This window comes from Rhinopithecus roxellana, chromosome 12 (assembly GCF_007565055.1).
Source record: "Rhinopithecus roxellana isolate Shanxi Qingling chromosome 12, ASM756505v1, whole genome shotgun sequence".
Lineage (NCBI taxonomy): Eukaryota > Metazoa > Chordata > Mammalia > Primates > Cercopithecidae > Rhinopithecus > Rhinopithecus roxellana.
In genome coordinates this window covers 122,245,638-122,268,548 of record NC_044560.1, presented here as the reverse complement: position 1 = coordinate 122,268,548, position 22,911 = coordinate 122,245,638, and the positions used below count along the sequence as shown (strand labels likewise).

Here is a 22,911-nt window from a genome sequence, read left to right as displayed (position 1 = left end):
CATTTTCTTGCATAGTATCTATAACAATCTTGTAAGTAGTTACACTTTCATTTCATAAATGAGAAAACTGAGGTTCAAAGATGTATAAATTAAAAGAGCTAGTATCTGCCATCTGCTTGATACTGAAAAATTGATTCATTGGTGTTCATGGTTACACATTTATTATTTAGTGCATATGCAGTTTGTCATGCAAACTGTAAATTTCTTGCAGTGTTGTAACAGTTGTGGTTTAAGGAAAGTAAGAGGAACATTTTAATAAGTGAATGTTATTTTGTTTTGGGATATTTTATTTTTGTGCTTGGATGTGTAAAGGTTTTATATTTTCTGTTGGGGAGCTTTGTCTGAGAGCTTAGATACTGGATCTCAAAATGCTCGTGCTTCTGCAGTGGCCTCAGTGTCACAACTGTATTAAAAACTGACTAATTTTTTAATCTTCCAAACAGTAACTTATGAAATTGTCTAGAGAGTGAATCTTTTCTCTTTTAAATGTGATTATTGTCTGAATCTAAAATACTTAAGGATTTTCCTCAAATTATCACTGTCTTATTTCATGGTTGTGTTTGTTTATCTATATGCCTTTCTGAGACCTCACTGTAAAAGTTTTCATCAAACCAAATACATATTCTCATTTATAAGTGGGAACTAAATGGTGAGAACACGTGGACACATAGAGGGGAAGAACAAACAATGGGGCCTATCATAGAGTGGAGGATGAGTGGAGGGAGAGGATCAGGGAAAATAACTAATGAGTTAATACCTAGGTGATGGAATAATCTGGGCAACAAACCCTCATGATACAAGTTTACATATGTAACAAATCTGCAGGTGTACCCCAATCTTAAAAGTTAAAAAAGTGTCTTCAACGGTGTGTGATATTATTTTAACAAGATGCAGTGCTTGTATTTTTTTTTTTTTTTTTTTTTTGAGACAGTCTTACTCTGTCGCTGAGGCTGGAGTACAGTAGCACCATGTCGGCTAACTGCAACCTCCGTCTCCTGGGATCAAGCAATTCTGCTGTCTCAGCCTCCCAAGTAGCTGGGATTACAGGTGCCCACCACCATGCCTGGCTAGTTTTTGTATTTTTAGTAGAGATGGGATTTCACCATGTTGTCCAGGGTTGTATCCAACTCCTGACCTCAGGTGATCCACCTGCCTCAGCCTCCCAAAGTGCTGGGATTACAGGTGTGAGCTACTGTGCCCGGCCAGTGCTTCTATGTTTTAATAACTACTCTATCAGAAAAGAGTTTAGCTCTATAGTCATGGAAATATGTAAAGCAACTTTTGTTAAGATGGTTAAGAACTGGGCAGTAAGGATGATGTGAGATGGTAGATGTTCTACTTGAAGGTAAAAGTTAGGAGAAAGCCTATTAGGTATTTCTGACATACCAGTTTTCAGAGTGTTTGCTCTAACTGAGATGTCAGTATATACCAAGACTATTTGGGGAACAAAAATTAAATGCTCCCAAAAAGACTACTTGGGAGTATTGAGAACCATCCCCAAACCCAATATCTATGAACAACATGTATGTGTGTCTGTAACCAAGAAGGTTTGCTTGTCTGTCTCGAAGGTTTGCTTGGCTGTCTCTGAAACAGGCAGTTCAGAATTTAACTGTTCCAGGTAGTCAGAGAGTTAAGGTAACCTTCAAAATCTAGAAAAAGTATTTTATAAAATTCAACATCCCTTTATGATAAAAACTCTCAACAGACTAGTCATAGGCAAAATATACCTCAACATAATAAAGGCCATATATGACAAATCCACATCTAATATCATACTGATAGGGAAAAGCTGTGAAAGCCTTTTCTCTGAAAACTGGAACAAGGATGCTCACTTTCACCACTCCTACTCAGGATAGTACTGGAAGTCCTAGCTGCAACAGTGAGGCAAGAGAAAGAAAGAAAAGGCATCCAAATGGGAAAAGAGGAAGTCAAATCATTCCTCTTTGCAGATGAAATGATGTTATATCTAGAAAAACCTAAAGATTCCACCAAAATCTTTTAGATCTGATAAATTCAGTAAAGTCACAGGATTCAAAATTCAATGCACAAAAATCAGCATTTCTATACACCACTAATTAGCTGAAAAAGAAATCTAGAGGCCGGGCGCGGTGGCTCAAGCCTGTAATCCCAGCACTTTGGGAGGCCAAGATGGGCGGATCACGAGGTCAGGAGATTGAGACCATCCTGGCTAACACGGTGAAACCCCGTCTCTACTAAAAAATACAAAAAACTAGCCGGGCGTGGTGGCCGGCACCTGTAGTCCCAGCTGCTCGGGAGGCTGAGGCAGGAGAATGGCGTAAACCCGGGAGGTGGAGCTTGCATTGCGCTGAGATCCGGCCACAGCACTCCAGCCCGGGCGACAGAGCGAGACACCGTCTCAAGAAAAAAAAAAAAAAAAAAAAAATCTAGAAGGCAATCCCAATTACAATAGAACTGCAAAAAATATCATAAAATACCTAGGAATAAATGTAACCAAGAAGGTGAAAGATCCTGCAAGAAAAACTACAAAACACTAATGAAAGCAATTGAAGAGGACGCAAAGAAATAGAAAGATATCTCATGTTCATGGATTGGAAGAATTACTATTGTTAAAATAAGCATTCTACCCAAAAACAATCTACAGATTCAATGAAATCCCTATCAAGATACCAATGTTGGGTCAGGTGCAGTGGCTCACTCCTGTAATCCCAGCATTTTGGGAGGCCAAGGTGGGTGGATTGAGGCCAGGAGTTTAAGACCAGCTTCGCCAACATGGTGAAACCCTCTCTCTACTAAAAATACGAATATTAGCCAGGCGTGGTGGCACATGCCTGTAGTTCCAACTACTTGGGAAACTGAGGCGGGAGGATGGCTTGAGTCTGGGAGGCAGAGGTTGCAGTGAGATCGTGCCACTACACTACAGCCTGGGTGACAGAGACTGTCTCAAAAAAAAAAAAAAAAAAAAAAAAAAAGATACTAATGCTGCACTCCAGCCTGGGTGACAGAGACTCTGTCTCAAAATAAATAAATAAATAAATAAAAGATACTAATGTTGTCTGGGCGCAGTGGCTCACCCCTGTAATCCCAGCACTTTGGGAGGCCAAGGTGGGAGGATCACCTGAGGTCAGGAGTTCGAGACCAACCTGACCAAAATGGAGAAAACCTGTCTCTACTACAAATACAAAATTAGCTGTGTGTGGTGGCACATGCCTGTAATCCCAGCTACTCGGGAGGTGAGGTAGGAGAATCGCTTGAACACGGAAGGTGGAGGTTGTGGTGAGCCAAGATTGGGCCATTGCACTCCAGCCTGGGCAACAAGAGTGAAACTCTGTCTCAAAAAAAAAAAAAAAAAAAAAAAGCCAGGTGCGGTGGCTCACGCCTGTAATCCCAGCACTTTGGGAGGCTGAAGTGGGAGGATTTTCTGAGGTCAGGAGTTTGCAACCAGCCTGGCCAACATGGTGAAACGCCATCTCTACTAAAAATACAAAAATTAGCCAGGCATGGTGGTGCATGCCTGTAAACCCAGCTACTCGGGAGGCTGAGGCAGGAGAATCGCTTGAGCCCGGGAGGCGGAGGTTGCAGTGAGCCAAGATCATGCCACTGCACTCCAGCCTGGGCGACAGAGTGCATCCCCCCCCCCAAAAATAAATAAGATACCAATGTCATTTTTCACAGAAATAGAAAAAGCAATCCAAAAATTTGTATGGAACCAAAAAAGAGCTCAAATAGCCAAAGCAGTCCTGAACAAAAAGAACAAAGCTGGAGGCATCTTACTACCTGACTTCAAAATATATTACAAGGCTATACTAACCACAACAGCATGGTATTGGTATAAATCAGACACACAGACCGGTGGAACAGAATAAATACACGTGTTTACAGCCAGCTGATTTTAAACAAAGGCACCAAGAGCATACATTGGGGACAAGACACTTCCTTGAATAAATGGTGCTGAGAACAAGGTATATTCTATATGCAGAAGAATGAAACTGGATCTCCATCTCTTACCATATACAAAATTCAAATCCAGTCATGCCAGTACACTCCAGCCTGGGCAACAGAGTGAGACTCTGTTTCAAAAAAATAATAATAATAATAAAATAAAACCAAGATAATTTAAAGACTTAAATGTAAAACCCCAAACTACAAAACTGCCAGAAGAAAACATAGGGGTTTCAGCATGTTATTCTGGGTCTTAAAAATAATAATTAAAAAAAGAATACTGGGCAACATAGTGAGACCTTGTCTCTACAAAAAAAAAAAAAAAAAAAAGAATTAGGCCACAGTGGCTTACACCTATAATCCCAGTACTTTGGGAGTCTAAGGCAGGAGGATCATGTGAGCCCAGGAGCTCGAGATGAGTGTGGATAATATAGTGAGACCCTGTCTTTAGAAAAAAAAAAATTTGGCTGAGTGCAGTAGCCCATGCCTGTAATCCCAGCACTTTGGGAAGCTAAGGCAGGCAGATTGCCTGAGCTCAGGAGTTTGAAACTAGCCTGGCCAACATGGTGAAACCCTGTCTCTGCAAACAATACAAAAAAATTAGCTGGGTGTGGTGGCATGTGCCTGTAGTCCCAACTACCTAGGAGACTGAGGTGGGAGGATTGCTTGAGCCCAGGAGGTTGAGACTGCAGTGAGCTGTGATCACACCACTGCACTCCAGCCTGGGTAACAGAGTGACACCCTGACTCAAAAAAATAAAAAATTAGCCAGCCATGGTGGTGCACACCTGTAGTCCCAGCCTGGGGAGGCTGAAGTGGGAGGATTTCTTGAGCCTAGGAGTTCAAGATTGCAGTGAATTATGATCAAGCCACTGCACTCCAGCCTGGGTAAGAGAGAAAGACCTTGTCTCAAAAAAATAAAAGAAAAAAAAAAAAAAAAAGAAAACAGAGGAAACGCTTCAAGACATTGGTCTAGGCAAAGATTTTATGGCAAAGACCTCAAAAGCATAGGCAGCAAAACCAAAAATCGACAAATGGGACTATATTAGACTAAAAAACTTCTGCACAGCAAAGGAAACAATAGAGTGAAGAGACAACCTTTTGAATGGCAGTAAATACTGGTAAACTCTTCATCCAAAAAGGGGCTAATATTCGGAATATACAAGGAACTCAAACAACTGAACCGTAAAAAATAAAAAACCATCTCTCCCCACCCTGATAATCCCATTTAAAAATGAGCAAAGGACATGCACACAAATTTCTTGAAAGAAAACATAGGAATGGTCAACAGGTATATGAAAAATGCTCAACATCATAAAAATTGCTAATCAGGGAAATGCAAATCAGTACAATGAGATAGTATCTTACCTCATTTAGAATGGCTACCATCAAAAAGACAAAAAAAGACAAAAAGACCCCATCTCTACAAAAAAAAAATTAGCTGGATGTGGTGGTGCACACCTGTAGTTCAAGCTACTTGAGAGGCTTAGGCAGGAGGATCGCTTGAGCCCAGACTGATGCTTCAGTGAGCTGTGATCGTGCCTCTGCACCCCAGCCTGGTAATAGAGCAAGACCCTGTCTTAGACAAACAAACAAACAAAAACAGGCCAGACATGGTGGCCAGTGCCTATAATCTCAACACTTTGGGAGATCAACGCAGATTGCTTGAGCTCAGGAGTTCGAGACCAACCTGGGCAACATGGTGAAACCTCGTCTCTACCAAAAATACAAAAATTAACTGGGTGTGGTGGCACATTCCTGTAGTCCCAGCTACTCGGGAGGCTGAGGCAGGAGGATCCCTAGAGCCAGGAGTTTGAGGCTGCAGTAAGCTATGATCATACCACTGCACTCCAGCCTGGGAGACAGAGTGAGACCGCATCTCAAAAACAACAACAACAACAACAAACCCCAAAACCCAAAAAATGAACAAACAAAAAACAAACCAGATCTGATGAGGATATGGCATAAAGGGAACTCTTATACTCTTGGGGGGAGTGTAAATTAGTATGTTCACTATGGAAAACAGTATGGAGTTTTCTCAAAAAAGGAAAAATAGAACTACTGTATGATCCAGCAATCTCATTAGCGGATATTTATCTAAAGGAAGGGAAATCAATATACCAAAGGTATACTTGCATCTCCATGTTTATTGCAACACTATTCACAGTAGCAAATCTATGAAATCAACCTAAGCATTCAATGATGGATGAGTGGAAAAAGAAAATGTGGTGTAAATACACAGTGGATCACTATTTGGACATAAAAATGTATGAAATCCTGTCATTTTCAGCAATATAGATGGAACTGGAGGTCGTTGTGTTAAGTAAAATAAGCCAAGCACAGAGAGACTAATATTGCCTGTTCTCAACTTATATGTGAGAACTAAAATAGTTGATCTCATAGAGGTAAAGAGTAGAATGATAGTTACCAGAGGCTGGAAAGGGTGCGTGGGATAGAGAAAGTTGGTTAATAGGTACAAACATATAGTTGGATAGAAAGTGTAAGTTATAGGCTGGGCACAGTGGCTCATGCCTGTAATCCCAGCTCTTTGGGAGGCCAAGGAGGGCGGATCACTTGAGGTGAGGAGTTCCAGACCAGCCTGGCCAATATATGGCAAAACCCTGTCTCTACTGAAAATACAAAAAAAAAAAAAAAAAATTAGCTAGGCAAGGTGGGTATGTGCCGGTAGTCTCAGCTACTTGGGAGGCTGAGGTATGAGAATTGCTTGAACCCAGGAGGTGGAGGTTGCAGTGAGCCGAGATTGCACCACTGCAACCAGCCTGGGTGACAGAGTGAGACTCGGTCTTAAAAAAAAAAAAAAAAAAAAGAAAAAGAAAAAAGAGGCTGGGCGCGGTGGCTCATGCATGTAATCCTAGTACTTTGGAAGGCCAAGGCGGGCAGATTGCCTGAGCTCAGGAGTTTGAGACCAGCCTGGGCAACACGGTGAAACTCTGTCTCTACTAAATTACAAAAAATTAGCTGGGTGTGGTGGCGTGCGCCTGTTGTCCCAGCTACTCGGGATGCTGAGGCAGAAGAATTGCTTGAACCTGGGAGGTGGAGGTTGCGGTGAGCCGAGATCACGCCACTACACTCTAGCCTGGGTGACAGAGCAAGACTCCATCTCCAATAAATAAATAAATAAATGAATAAATAAATTTTTATTTTTATTTTATTTTATTTTATTTTTATTTTATTTTATTTTATTTTATTTTATTTTATTTTTTGAGACGGAGTCTCGCTCTGTCGCCCAGGCTGGAGTGCAGTGGCCGGGTCTCAGCTCACTGCAAGCTCCGCCTCCCGGGTTTACGCCATTCTCCTGCCTCAGCCTCCCGAGTAGCTGGGACTACAGGCGCCCGCCACCACGCCTGGCTAGTTTTTTGTATTTTTTTAGTAGAGACGGGGTTTCACTGTGTTAGCCAGGATGGTCTCGATCTCCTGACCTCGTGATCCGCCTGTCTCGGCCTCCCAAAGTGCTGGGATTACAGGCTTGAGCCACTGCGCCCGGCCAATAAATTTTTAAAAAGTTATAATATTCAATAGGAGAGTAGGGTGACTATCATTAATAATGTATTATATATTTCTAAGTAGTTAGAAGAGCGGACTTGAAATGTTCCCAACACATATAAATGATAAATACTCAGCCTAGTGTAGTGGTTTACACCTGTAATCCTAGCACTTTGGAAGGCCGAGGCAGGAGGATCACTTAATGCCAGATGTTCAAGACCAGCCTGGGCAACAAAGCAAGATCCTATCTCTACAGAAATAAAAATAGTCAGGTGTAGTGGTGCATGCTTGTAGTCCCAGCTACTTAGGAAGCTGAGGTGGGAGAATTGCTTGAGCCTGGGAGGTCAAGGTCACAGTGAGCCATGATTGCACCACTCCAGCCTAGGCAAATGAAATCCTGTCTTAAAAAAAAAGAAATGGCAAATACTCAAGGTGAGGGAAACCCAAAATACCCTAACTTGATCACTGCACATTCTATGCATGTAACAAAATATCATGTGTACTCTATAAATATATGCAAATATTTTATGTCAATTAAAAAATAAGGTTAAGAAAGAACAAACATAGGGAAAATGATGAATTGTACAATATTACTCTGACATAAAGTCATTGTTATTGAGAGCATTTTTAACTATCAGAAAATGTTTTGAATGTCAGAAACAGTCAAGGAAAAGACTGAATAGAGAAGACTAGAGCAATAGGAACTGAACCTTGAGTCTCTCTATTTGGGGGAAGGTGTAGAGAAGAAGGAAAATAAATATAATACAACATCTGTCCAGTTCATACTTAAATGAAGCAAAATAGTTAGAGAGATGAGCCACAGTCAGAGATAGGTTCCTAAAGATGAGGAAAGTTGCCAAATCTCCCAAACATATATTCCAAGGGGCTGAAACCATATTGCAGGAATTTACAAAAGCGAATAAAGAGGGAAAGCAACTTACCTCCCCACCTCTTACGACCCTTTTAAAAAGATTTTGGCATTGAAAAGCCTGGGACGAAAAGGATTGTAACAGTTCAGTGCTTCTTGGGGCTCTGCACCTTGGAAATGGTCTTCATTGCATATCCTTATTACTTCTCAAACTACTTCTTGCTAAATTTCCTATTATTTTTCCTGTTGCATTTATCTGGTTTTGTAACCCCTTTGAGGTACGGGGGTTTCAGAGACAAAGCTTTCCTGGGAAGATTCAGTGTTTTGGGGGTGTGAATTGATGTGTTTGAAATGAGACCTTCCTCATTTGTATCACATGTGTATTTAAGGTTCACACAAAACAGTGTATTTTTGGTCAGTTTCAGTATATTTTGCATTTGCTCCAGAGCTGATGAGGGAAGTATTTCTTTTTTGTTGTTTTAATTTTTGTGGGTACAATATTAGGTATATATATTTATGGGGGTACATGAGTTGTTTTGATATAGGCATGTAATGCATGATAATCACATCATGGAAAATGGGGTACCCATCCCCTCAATTTATAACACAAAAGGGTTATAAACAATCCAATTCGTCCTTTCTATTTTTGTGTACCCAGGCTAGAGTGCAGTGGCGTGATCTCGGCTCACTGCAGCTTCAACCTCTCGGGCTCAAGTGATCCTCCCATCTCAGCCTCCCAAGTATCTGGGACCACAGGCATGTGCCATCACGCCTGGGTAATGTTTTTTGTATTTTTTGTAGAGATGGGGTTTCATCATGTTTCCCAGGCTGACCTTGAACTCTTGGGTTTAAGTGATCCTCCTGTCTCAGCCTCCCAGAGTGCTGGGATTACAGGCATGAGCTACTGTGCCTTGCCCTAAAAATCTTTTATTTTCTGGTTCTTGCTTTCCATGCTAGACTCATCACAAACTTGCAATTCCTTTACATGTAGCCACTAGGCCTTGAGCCAAACCCAGTTTCTCACCATTCCTTAGAATATCCCATGCTGTTATTCCTTTGAGCCTCTGCACATGCTTTTACACCTGCTCAGTATGCCCTTTCCTTGCTTGTTCCATTTGACAAACTCTCTCTTATTCTTTAAGAAAACTGGGCCAGGCGTGATGGCTCACGCTTGTAATCTCAGCACTTTGGGAGGCCGAGGAGGGCAGATCACAAGGTCAGGAGATCGAGACCACCCTGGCTAACACAGTGAAATCCCATCTCTACTAAAAATACAAAAAAATTAGCTGGACGTGGTGGCGGGTGCCTGTAGTCACAGCTACTCAGGCGGCTGAGGCAGGAGAATGGCATGAACCCGGGAAGGTGGAGGTTGCAGTGAATTGAGATGGCACCACTGCACTCCAGCCTGGGTGACAGAGCGAGACTCCATCTCAAAAAATAAAGAAAGAAAGAAAACCGAAGGATGACTTCCTCTGGGAATACTTCTCTGACCCCTTTTACTGGTGGCCAGTAAAAGGTTGAGTATCCCTTATCCAAAAACTGGGAACCAGAGTGTTTTGGATTTTGGAAAAATTTTTTTGAATATTTGCATTATACTTACTGGTTGAGCATCCCTAATAACTACTCTTGATGCACGCATCATGTCTTTGTTCCAGACTATAATAAGGGAGAAGGAAAAAGTACAATTTCTTCAAGAAATTAATAGCATCCCCAGAAATTCCATGTAGCAATTCCCACTTGCATCTTTTTTTTTTTTTTTTTTTTTTGAGATGGAGTCTTGCTCTGTTGCCCAGGCTGGAGTGCAGTGGCACAATCTTGGCTCACTGCAACCTCCACCTCCCAGATTCAAGTGATTCTTCTGCCTCAGCCTCCTGAGTAGCGGGGACTACAGACACATGCCAACATGCCTGGCTAATTCTTTCGTATTTTTAGTAGAGACGGAGTTTCACCATATTAACCAGGATGGTCTCGATCTCCTGACCTCGTGATCCGCCCACCTCAGCCTCCCAAAGTGCTGGGATTACAGGCATGAGCCACTGTTGGCCTCTTGCATCTTCTTACTTGCAGTATGTTACATGGACTCTCCTAGTTGGAAGGAAGATTGTCAGGTTGGTTTTCTTTCAGTCACAAAAAAGAAGAAAATTGGTGTTGGGTAAATAATTAGTATTGTTTAATCTGCTTACTTTTCAGTAAATGGGTTCTAGGCCATAAGCTCAATTTTTGTACAGGAAGTGTAAGTCACTGGAGGATTATCTCCAGAATTTTTTGGGTGATTCTGCCTTATAAAATTATAGCTTTTTACACTAACTACAAATATAATGCAATCTATATTTCTGTCTGTCTATATATTAGTAGCAAGTGAGATGTAACCCACATTTCTGTCCAGCCATATTCTTGGGGGCTTGGTTCAAGCCTTTTATAAAACCACACATGAAATGTCTCCAAAGAGGAAGCAAAAAGATGCAACCCTTGCCAGTGACTTGTCAGCCACCACAAACCCAAAAGTCATGTGCCATGCTACAGTACAAAGTAACCCTAGCTATCTTATCATCAAGTGCTCTCTCATAGCAGAAACTAACCCTTGGTACCCTAAGGCAAAGATATCAGAGAGATCAAAGGCAAAAGAGAGCAGAGCTCAGACCTGAGAGAGCTTTACTCACAACTCTATTTTTTCTGTTTGGTTGTTTTAGATAGGGTCTCACTGTGTTGCCCAGGGTGGAGTGCAGTGTCTTGATCATGGCTCACTGTAGCCTTGATCTCCTGGGCTCAGGCGATCCTCCCACCTCAGCCTCCTGAGCATCTGCAACCACAGGTGCGCATCACCACACCCGGCTAATTTTTGTATTTTTTTGTAGAGATGGGTTTTACCATGTTGACCAGGCTATCTCGAACTCCTGGGCTTAAGCAGTCTACCTGCCTCGGCCTCCCGAAGTGTTGGGATTACAGCTGTAAGCCACCATACCCATCTTCGCAACTCTTTAGGCTCCATGAGAAGACAGAGATTCTCCTCCAAAAGGGGGTTAGCAGAGCCTTTCTGTGTTCCTCCAAGGGTCTCAGGGTCTTCAGCAGTCTCCTTCAGGTCCCTTTGTGGTCACCAGATCTGTTAAAGGACATAATTAGAATAAATATAGTTTAAAGATTATAGTTGTCTTTATTGCTATTCTAGAGTCCAGCAACTCTTCATTTCCTAAAATAGAATAAGTGTACCAATGAGCTGAGCGGAAGAATTTGGCTTTATAGTCAGAGAAGGGCTTAAAAAAGCAGAAGCAAAGACCTGAAAGTATATTATTAGCCCTTTAAAAGTTCTTATAATGCAAAGGCAGGGATATAAAACAACAGAAAAGTAACTGATTTGTTAGTATCAACTTACTTCAGGCTACTTATTTTGTGTAAGAGTTAAAGCGGAGGGACTTTAGTTATGCCAATTGAAAATTGAAGCTGGCCAGTTTGGGTGATTTATTGTTATCTCTCTTTCCTGATTTCTTGGAAAGTCAGATAACAACTCAGTGGAACAACTTAGTAGAACTTTAGCATGGGTAACTCCGTTTTCATTTTTAGTCTTGTCTGTTGAAGCATAGTGCAGGAACTCAATCCAAAACTGTTATGGCCTCCTATAATTTTTGTTTAGTAGCATTTTGATAAATTTTGTCATATATACTTTTAAAAAATGCCTGCCTTTGAGGAAGGATTAGAGCAAACATGCCAATTTTGTTATTGAAATGTTCCATATCCTTACTAATTTCTTGTCTTCTTGAGCTTTGAGGTTTAAAAAAATTTTTTTAAATATTTTTTTTAGATGGAGTCACGCTGTGTTACCCAGGCTGGAGTGCAATGGCATGATGTCGGCTCATTGCAACCTCTGCCTCCCAGGTTCAAGCGCTTCTTCTGCCTCAGCCTCCCAGGTAGCTGGGACTACAGGCGCATACCACCACGCCTGGCTAATTTTGCATTTTTAAGAGATGGGGTTTCACCATATTGGCCAGGCTGGTCTTGCACTCCTGACCTCATGATCCGCCTGCCTCGACCTCTCAAAGTGCTAGGATTACAGGCGAGAACCACTGCACCTGGCGAGCTTTCAGTTTTTGAGAGATGTGTTAAAATGTCTCATATTTTATGAGCCTTGATCTCCTGGGCTCAAGCGATCCTCCCACCTCAGCCTCCTGAGTAGCTGTGACCACAGGTGCGCATCACCACACCCAGGTAATTTTTGTATTTTTTTGTAGAGATGGGTTTTACCATGTTGACCAGGCTATCTCGAACTCCTGGGCTTAAGCAGTCTACCTGTCTCAGCCTCCCGAAGTGTTGGGATTACAGCTGTAAGATTTAGGGGCTGATGCAGGCAGATCACAAGGTCAGGAGATTGAGATCATCCTGGCTAACACGGTGAAACCCCGTCTCTACTAAAAATACAAAAAATTAGCCAGGCATGGTGGCACGTGCCTATAGTCCCAGCTACTCAGGAGGCTGAGGCAGGAGAATGGCTGAACCCGGGAGGCGGAGCTTGCAGTGAGCCAAGATCATGCTACTGCACTCCAGCCTGGGCAACAGAGTGAGACTCTGTCTCAAAAAAAAAAAAAAAAAAAAAAAAATCGTGGATTTAGAGCTGGGTGCAGTGGCTCATTCCTGGCCGAGGCAGGCAGACTGCTTGAGCCCATGAGTTTGAGACCAGCCTGGTTAACATGATGAAACCCTGTCTCTAAAAAATATATATAAAAATTAGCTGGGCATGGTGGTGCACACCTGTGGTCCCAGCTTCTCAAGTGGCTGAGGTGGGAGGATTGCTTGTTCCCAGGAAGGGGAGGCTGCAGTGAGCTGAGGTCATGCCACTGCACTCAAGCATGGGTGACAGAGCGAGACCCTGTTAAAAAAAAAATAAAAGTAGGCCGGGTGCGGTGGCTCAAGCCTGTAATCCCAGCACTTTGGGAGGCCGAGACGGGCGGATCATGAGGTCAGGAGATCGAGACCATCCTGGCTAACATGGTGAAACCCCGTCTCTACTAAAAATACAAAAAACTAGCCGGGCGAGGTGGCGGGCGCTTGTAGTCCCAGCTACTTGGGAGGCTGAGGCAGGAGAATGGCGGGAACCCAGGAGGCGGAGCTTGCAGTGAGCTGAGATCCGGCCACTGCACTCCAGCCTGGGCGACAGAGCGAGACTCCATCTCAAAAAAAAAAAAAAAAAAAAAAAGTAAAGATTATAGATTTGTCACATGTGCCTTACATTGTCAGTTTTTGTTTTCTATATTACAAGACCATGTATTACAAGACCATGTTGTGAGACACATACAAGATCGTGAGTATTATACCTTGGTAGAATGATTTTTATGCAATGTTCACAGTGCTTTTTTTCTTGAATCAGTTAGTCTGACTGTATCAGGCTCAATATTCTTTGCATAGTTTGTATTCAAATTGTGTCTCTGCCATTTACTAGATGTATGATCTTGAGAAAGATTTAATCTCTCTGTGCCTCAGTTTCCATGGCTGTAAAAGGAGGTTATTTAGCGATACTTGCTTCACAGAATTATCTTTTTTTTTTTTTTTTTTTTTTTGAGACGAAGTCTCGCTCTGCTGCCCAGGCTGGAGTGCAGTGGCACGATCTCCGCTCACTGCAAGCTCCGCCTCCCGGGTTCACGCCATTCTCCTGCCTCAGCCTCCCGAGTAGCTGGGACTACAGGCGACTGCCACCTCGCCCGGCTAATTTTTTGTATTTTTTAGTAGAGATGGGGTTTCACCGTGTTAGCCAGGATGGTCTCGATCTCCTGACCTCGTGATCCGCCCATCTCGGCCTCCCAAAGTGCTGGGATTACAGGCTTGAGCCACTGCGCCTGGCATCACAGAATTATCTTGAAGATTAAATAAGTTAATATGTATAAAGCAGTTACACAGCAGTACCTAGTATGTAGCAAATGCTGTAAATGTTAGCTATGTTATTGCTGTTTTGTAACTGCGTGTGATGGTGGGTACATCTTTTTTAAACTTTTATTTTTATGGGTACATAGTAGACAATATTTATGGGGTACATGAGATATTTTGATACAGCCATACAGTGTGTAATAATCACATCGGGGTAAATGGGATATCCATCACCTTAAGCATATCATTTCTTTGTGTTGCAAACATTCCAATTATACTCTTAGTTATTTTAAAATGTACAATTAAATTATTGTTGAATGTAATCACCCTGTTGTACTAAATCTTCATTCTATCTAACTATATTTTTGTACCCATTAACTGCTCCCACTCTCCCACACCCTGCACTACCCTTCCCAGCCTCTATTAACCATCATTCTACTCTATCTCCATGAGTTCAATTGTTTTATTTGAGCTCCCACAAATAAATAAGAACATGTGAAGTTTGTCTTTCTATGTCTGGATTATTTAACTGAACATAATGCCCTCAAGGTCCACCCATGTTGTTGCAAATGACAGGTTCTAATACTTTTTTATGACTGAATAGTACTCCATTGTGTGTATGTACCACATTTTCTTTATCCATTTGTTTGTTGATAGACACTTAGGTTGCATCCAAATCTTGGCTATTGTGAATAGAGCTGCAATAAACATGGAAGTGCAGATATCTATTTAACATACTGATTTCCCTTATTTTGGTATATACCCAGTAGTGGGATTGCTGGATCATATGGTAGCTCTATTCTTAGTTTTTTGAGGAATCTCCAAACTGTTCTCCATAGTGGCTATACTAATTTACATTCCTACCAACAGTGCACGAGGCTTCCCCCTTTCTCCACATCTTTGCAAGAATTCTTTTTTTTTTTTTTTTTGAGACAGAGTCTTGCTCTGTTGCCCAGCCTGGAGTGTAGTGGCATGATCTTGGCTCACTGCAACCTCTGCCTCCCAGGTTCAAGTGATTCTCATGCCTCAGCCTCCCAAGTAGCTGGAATTACAGATGTGCACCACCATGCCCGGCTAATTTTTGTATTTTTAGTAGAGATGGGGTTTCACACCATGTTGGCCAGGCTGGTCTCCAACTCCTGACCTCAGGTAATCCTCCACTTCAGCCTTTCAAAGTGCTAGGATTACAGGCATGAGCCACTGTGCCCAGCCTCCAAGAATTCTTTATTGCCCTTCTTTTGGATAAAAGCCATTTTAACTAGGGTGAGATGATATCTCACTGTAGTTTGAATTTGCATTTCTGTGATGATCAGTGATGTTGAATACCTTTACATATACCTGTTTGCCATTTGTATGTCTTCTTTTGAGAAATGTCTGTTCAGATCTTTTGCCTATTTAAAAAATCTGATTGTTAGATTTTTTTTTCCTATAGAGTTGTTTGAGCTCCTTACATATTCTGGTTATTAATCCTTTGTCAGACGGATATTTTGCAAATATTTTCTCCCATTCCATGGATTGACTCTTCACTTTGTTGATTGTTTCATTTGCTTTGCAGAAGCTTTTAACTGGATGTGATCCCATTTGTCTGTTTTTGCTTTGGTTGCCTGTGCTTTTGGAGTATTATTGGGAAATCTTTTCCCAGACCAATGAGAGAGTTTCCTCCAATGTTTTCTTGTAGTAGTTTCACAGTTTGAGGTCTTAGATCGAAATCTTTAATCCATTTTGATTAGATTTTTGTATGTGGCTAGAGATAGGAGTCTAGTTTCATTCTTTTGCATATAGCTATACAGTTTTCCCAGCAATATTTATTGAAGAGACTTTCCTTTCCCCAATGTATGTTCTTGGCACTTTTGTTGAAAATGAGTTTATTGTAGATTTATGGATTTGTTACTGGATTCTCTATTCTGTTCCATTGGTCTATGTTTCTGTTTTTATGCCAGTACCATGTTGTTTTGGTTACAGTAGCTCTGTGGTATAATTTGAAGTCAGGTAAAGTGATTAAAGTGATTCCTCCAGTTTTTTTTCTTTTCTTTTCTTTTCTTTTTTTTTTTTTTTTTTTGAGACAGAGTCTCAGCTCTGTCACCTAGGCTGGAGTGCAGTGGTGCAATCTCGGCTCACTGCAACCTCTGCCTCCCGGGTTCAAGCCATTCTCCTGCTTCAGCCTCCCTAGTAGCTGGGATTACAGGGTTGTGCCACCATGCTCAACTCATTTTTGTAGATCTCTACAATGAAAGTTATAAAAAAAAGCTGGGCCAGATGCAGTAGCCTCCCAAAGTGCTGGGATTACAGGCGTGAGCTACCACACCTGGCCCAGCTTTTTTTCTTTTCCTCAGGATGGCTTTGGCAATTCTGGGTCTTTGTGATTCCATGGAAAGTTTAATATTTGAATAGTATGGAAATTTTTAAAATACTGATTCTTCCAATTCATGAACATGGAATATCTTTCCATTTTTTTTTGTATCTTTTTTAATTTCTTGCATCAGTGTTTTATAACTTTCATTGTAGAGATCTTTTTTATTTGTTTGTTTTTGAGACAGTCTTGCTGTGTCACCCAGGCTGAAGTACAGTGGCACGATCACAGCTCACTGCAGCCTGGACCCTCGGCTTCCCACTTCAGCTTCCCAACTAGCTGGGACCACAGGCTTGAGCCACTAAGCCCAGTTAATTTTTTTTTGTGTGTGTTTTTTGTAGAGATAGTGTCTCACTATGTTGCCCAGGCTGGTCTCAAACTCTTGGACTGAAGTAATCCTCCTGCCTTGGCTTCCCAAAGTATTGGGATTATAGGCATGAACCACTGTGTCTGGCCTTTTAGAGGTCTTTTACTTCATTGGCTAACTTAATTTCTAGGTATTTAATTTTATTTGGAGCTACTATAAATTGGATTACTTTTTGGTTTCTTTTTCAGATTGTTTGCTCTTGGCATATAGAAATGCTACTGATTTTTGTATGTTGATTTTGTATGCTGTAACTTTTCTGAATTTATCAGTTCTAATAGTTTTTTTTTTTTAGTGTAGTCTTTAGGTTTTTCCAAGTACGAGATCATATCATCTGCAAACAAGAATAATTTGGCTTCTTCCTTTCCAATTTGGATGCCCTTTATTTCTTTCTCTTGTCTGATTGCTCTAGCTAGGATGTCCAGGACTATGTTGAATAACAGTGGTGAAAGTGGGCATCCTTTTTGTGTTCCATATCTCAGAGGAAAGGCTTTAAGTTTTTCTCCATTCAGTATGATACTACCTTTGGGTCTGTCATATATGGCTTTTTGAGTTCTGTTCCTTTTATACCTAGTTTTTTGAGGGTTTTTATCATGAAGAGATGTTGAATTTTATCAAATGCTTTTTCAGCATCAAATGAAATGATCATATGGTTTTGTCCCTCATTCTGTTGATACAATGTATCACATTGATTGATTTACATATGCTGAACTATCCTTGCATCCCAGGGCTAAATCCCACTTGGTCAGGATGAATGATCTTTCATGGAAAAGAAGTGAAGAGTGACTTTCACATGGAGAGTCCTTATTAAAACACAGATGTCTTCTGTAAATAGAGTTGGAAAAATACTGCCAGTGAGCTCTTTGTTTATAAATGTTTCTTTTAACTTACCCATGCAGGATCTGAAATGGAAAGCTACTTCTCTTTCATCAGTCAAGAGGTACATTACAACAGAATCATTGATGCACTGAGAAGAGAGCTGGGTTCCAAATCTCACTCAGTGATCTAGGAGAGGAGAGGCAGCCAGTGTTCTGCCTGCCTTAGTTTTCCGATCAGGGTTCCTGTGGCTCTTTGTGTTTTGGCCCAGCCTCCCCCTCAACAACATTCCCTCTTCTGCCTGGCCACTCTGAAACATTATTTCTTTGAATTCTAAGATAAGCTATGATGTCTGACCTGTATTAATAGCTATGATAAACTTATGGAGCTATTGTCATTTCAAGGAGTTTTCGGATATTGAAGAGTTTAAGTAAGTTGTCATGTTTTATTTTGGAATTCCCATTTGATCAAGTATAGCATACTGAAAGGATACTCCTGAAGTCCATAGGATAATGACATTTTTGCATAGTAAAGTCCCCGTTGTGCAAGATATGAAATGAATTTTTTTTAGCCAGAAAGATCATTGTGACTTCATGATTTTTCTACTGCCTCATTCATAATTCCTAAGTAGGAAACACATGTATCTCATTTTCGCTTCTTTGAATCAGACAAAATGTTTTGTCTGGTGGTCTTAGTGTGCTACCAATGAGACCACATTCACAGGGTGAAAACAATCTCAAGTAAAGTGTTATGGTTTATGAAACCTGTGGAGTGTGCATTGAAATGATAAATAGGCCGGGCGCGGTGGCTCAAGCCTGTAATCCCAGCACTTTGGGAGGCCGAGACGGGCGGATCACAAGGTCAGGAGATCAAGACCATCCTGGCTAACACGGTGAAACCCTGTCTCTACTAAAAACTACAAAAAACTAGCCGGGCGAGGTGGCAGGCGCCTGTAGTCCCAGCTACTCGGGAGGCTGAGGCAGGAGAATGGCGTGAGCCCGGGAAGCGGAGCTTGCAGTGAGCTGAGATCCGGCCACTGCACTCCAGCCTGGGCGACAGAGCGAGACTCCGTCACCAAAAAAAAAAAAAAAAAAGAAATGATAAATAATATTTACACATGGACAATAGATTGAGTTCTATAGAGGGTGAATGCTTTTAGAAGTAGACTTTCCTCTGTGCATATGGGTAATAATGTGAGTCGTGTGGCCCATGTTTCTTGTATTTAACTTGAGTGTGTTTAAATGATTATAAGGTGCTTTGGGTAGAGTTACTACAATATTAGCTCCAAAAGGTTCACGGACTTCTTTCTATATTTAGCATGAAATTTTTTTTTCTTACAGTTTTTTTTTTTTTTTTTTTTTTTTGAGGCGGAGTCTCGCTCTGTCCCCGGACTGGAGTGCAGTGGCCAGATCTCAGCTCACTGCAAGCTCCGCCTCCCGGGTTTACGCCATTCTCCTGCCTCAGCCTCCCGAGTAGCTGGGACTACAGGCGCCCGCCACCTCGCCCGGCTAGTTTTTGTATTTTTAGTAGAGACGGGGTTTCACCGTGTTAGCCAGGATGGTCTCGATCTCCTGACCTTGTGATCCGCCCGTCTCGGCCTCCCAAAGTGCTGGGATTACAGGCTTGAGCCACCGCGCCCGGCCTAGTTTTTTTTTTTTTTTCTTGATACGGAGTCTCGCTCTGTTGCCCAGGCTGGAGTGCAGTGGTGCAATCTCGGCGCACTGCAGGCTCCACCTCCCGGGTTCACGCCATTCTCCTGGCCCAGCCCCCCGAGTAGCTGGGACTATAGGCACCCGCCACCACGCCTGGCTAATTTTTTTGTGGTTTTAGTAGAGACGGGGTTTCACTGTGTTAGCCAGACTGCTCTCAATCTCCTGACCTCGTGATCTGCCCGCCTCGGCCTCCCAAAGTGCTGGGATTACAGGCGTGAGCCACCGTGCCCGGCCTATAGATATATTTTTATGGTACTTGGGGGAGACTTTGAGTATGTGGGTTTAGCATCTTATAAAGACAGTTTTATTAAGTGTTGTATAAGGCTTATGCATATATCTTCTTTTTGCACACTTAGAATGCCACAGAAAGGACTCTTTTCTGTTGGTGTCTTAAGACTCACCAAGGTCAGCCATGAGGAATCAGCCTAAAATTTTTCCCTCATTTTTTTCCCTAAGGTATTAAAAACAGGCTGGGCGCGGTGGCTCACACCTGTAATCCCAGCACTTTGAGAGGCTGAGGCTGGTGGATCAGGTCAGGAGTTCGAGACCAACCTGGCCAACATGGTGAAACCCTGTCTCTACTAAAAATACAAAAATTAGCCAGGCACAGTGGCAGGCACTTGTAATCCCAGCTACTTGGGAGGCTGAGGCAGGAGAATCACTTGAACCCGGGAGGTGGAGGTTGCAGTGAGCTGAGATCACGCCATTGCACTCTAGCCTGGGTGACAAAGCAAGACTCTGTCTCAAAAAAAAAAAAAAAAAAAAACCAGACATGATTGGCTGGGCATGGTGGCTCAGACCTGTAATCCCAGCACTTTGGAAGGCCGAGGCAGGCGGATCACCTGAGGTCAAGAGTTTGAGACCAGCCTGGCCAACATGGTGAAACCTGCATCTGCTAAAAATACAAAAATTAGCTGGGTATGTTGGCACATGCCTGTAATCCCAGCTACTCAGGAGGCTGAGGCAGGAGAATCACTTGAGCCCAGGAGGCGAGGTTGCAGTGAGCCGAGATTGTGCCGCTACATTCCAGTCTGGGTGACACAGTGAGACCCTGTCTCAAAGAAAAACAACAGCAGCAACAAACCAGACATGATTTCTTTTATTTATTTATTTTTTCTTTATTTCTTCTTAAAAAAAAAGAAAAAATGGGATACATGTGCAGAACGTGCAGTTTTGTGCCATGGTGGTTTGCTGCACCTATTGACTAAGTTCTAAGTTCCCTTCCTTCAGCCCCCACCCCCTAACAGGCCCTGGTGCGTGTTGTTCCCCTCTCTCTGTCCATGTGTTCTCAATGTTCAACGCCCACTTATGAGTGAAAACATGCAGTGTTGGTTTTCTGTTCCTGTGTTAATTTGCTGAGGATGATGGCTTCCAGCTTCATGGTACCCAGGAGTTAATGGGTACAAAAATATAGTTAGATAGAATGAAGAAGATTTAGTACAACAGGGTGATTACACTCAACAATAATTTAATTGTACATTTTAAAATAACTAAGAGTATAATTGGAATGTTTGCAACACAAAGAAATGATAAATGCTTGAGGTGATGGATATCCCATTTACCCCTTCCCTGCAAAGGACATGACCTCATTCCTTTTTATGGCTACATAGTTTTCCATGGTGTATATCAGACATGATTTATTGAGATGTTATTAACATTGTTTTTCTGGCCAACTCAATGTGAAATAATACTGGTCTTGGGTAGAATAATTCGTCTTCATTCGTGGAAGTGATGCTTTAATGTAATTAGATGTATATTTTATCTAAAGTGGCACAAAAATATCTTGGCATATTGTGCATTTGGAGATGTTGACCTCATATATAGCTGTTGCCCTTGACCGTCTTTTCTTATTCTATTTAATATTCTAGGTACGACACCGAGCTTCTGGTCAGGTGATGGCTCTTAAGATGAACACGTTGAGCAGTAACCGGGCAAACATGCTGAAAGAAGTACAGCTCATGAATAGACTCTCCCATCCCAACATCCTTAGGTAATGGCTTTTCCTTCCTTCTGATCAGTGAGAAAACTGAAACATTGGAGGCTTGCTAGAATAGCACTAATACCAAAAAAAGGAGGGATTCAGGATTTATCATGCTGAATCTATCTTGCTGGGGTTTAGTGGTACTCTAGGTCGTTTTCTACCCATCGAGACTTAATTTATTGGTAATTAACTGCATTTAATAAAGCAACTTCCTCTGTCTGTCAAGTTGCTTTACTCTCATTAGAACAGTTGTTTTCTATTGCTGACTGGTAATTTATCAAAGAGGAGAGACTGTTATTTAATTTTCCTGATTACTTTATGGGAAATTGTAATTAAATCAGTGAGTGACAATAAAAGTAAAATTACGCCCTCAAGTTATCTATCCTTAACTTTTAGCACTCACTTGAGGAGACGCATTTTGCCTTTGAGAATTATTATTATTTTTTTGAGATAGGGTCTTACTGTCACCCAGGCTGGAGTATAGTGGCATGATCATGGTTCAACGCAGCCTCGACCTCCAGGGCCCAATTGATCTTCCCCACCTCAGACTCCTGAGCAGCTGGAACTACAGGTGTGCCACCACATCCAGCTAAATTTCACATTTTTTGTAAAGTCAGAGTTCCGCCATGTTGTCCAGGCTGGTCTCAAATTCCTGGGCTCAAGCAATTCGTCCTCCTTGGCCTCCCAAAGTGGAGAATTATTTTTATAAGTTTATATAATTGTCACTTTTTAATAATCTGTATCAGAATCTTTCTTGCTTTAATTATTTTGATATTTCAGTCAGACAAGTATATTTTCTTTTTTAAAAAAAATTTGGCTGGGCTTGATGGCTCACGCCTGTAATCCCAGCACTTTGGGAAGCCGAGGTGGGCGGATCGTGAGATCAGGAGATTGAGACCATTCTGGCTAACGCGGTGAAACCCCATCTCTACTAAAAATACACACAAAAAAATTAGGCGGGCGTGGTGGCACGTGCCTGTAGTCCCAGCTACTCGGGAGGCTGAGGCAGGAGAATTGCTTGAACCCAGGAAGTGGAGGTTCCCTTTGGGAACCGAGTGCAGTGAGCCAAGATTGCGCCACTGCACTCCAGCCAGGGCGACAGAGCGAGACTCCGTCTCAAAAAAAAAACAAAAAAGAAATTTTATTTGGCCAGGCGTGATGGCTCATGCCTGTAATCTCAGTACTTTGGGAGGCCAAGGTGGGTGGATCCCATGAGCCCAGGAGTTTAAGACCAGCCTGGGCAACGTGGTGAAACCCTATCTCTACAAACAACAGCAACAACAAACAACCAAAAAAATTATCCAGGTATAGTGGCATATGCCTGTAGTTTCAGCTACTCAGGAGGCTGAGGTGGGAGGATCTCTTGAGCCCATGAGTTCACAGCTGCAGTGATCCATGATTGCAACACTGCACTCCAGCCTGAGTGACAGAGTGAGACCCTGTCTTAAAAACAAAAAATATTTTATTAAAAAAAAGACTTTGTTTTAATAAGACAAGGTCTCACTGTGTTATTCAGGCTGGGATTACAGATGTGATCCACCACACC

General features: G+C 42.0%; 1 protein-coding gene across 2 annotated transcripts in view; it reads left to right on the top strand.

Moving 5' to 3' along the window:
* The window catches only part of TESK2 (testis associated actin remodelling kinase 2), a 159,957-nt gene that overhangs the window by 60,867 nt on the left and 76,179 nt on the right, over positions 1 to 22,911 (top strand). For both annotated transcript variants that reach the window (XM_030942641.1, XM_010363070.2), the window contains exon 3: positions 21,253 to 21,374. In XM_030942641.1, the coding sequence (XP_030798501.1) occupies positions 21,253 to 21,374 (122 nt within the window). The remainder of the gene's footprint in view (positions 1 to 21,252; positions 21,375 to 22,911) is intronic.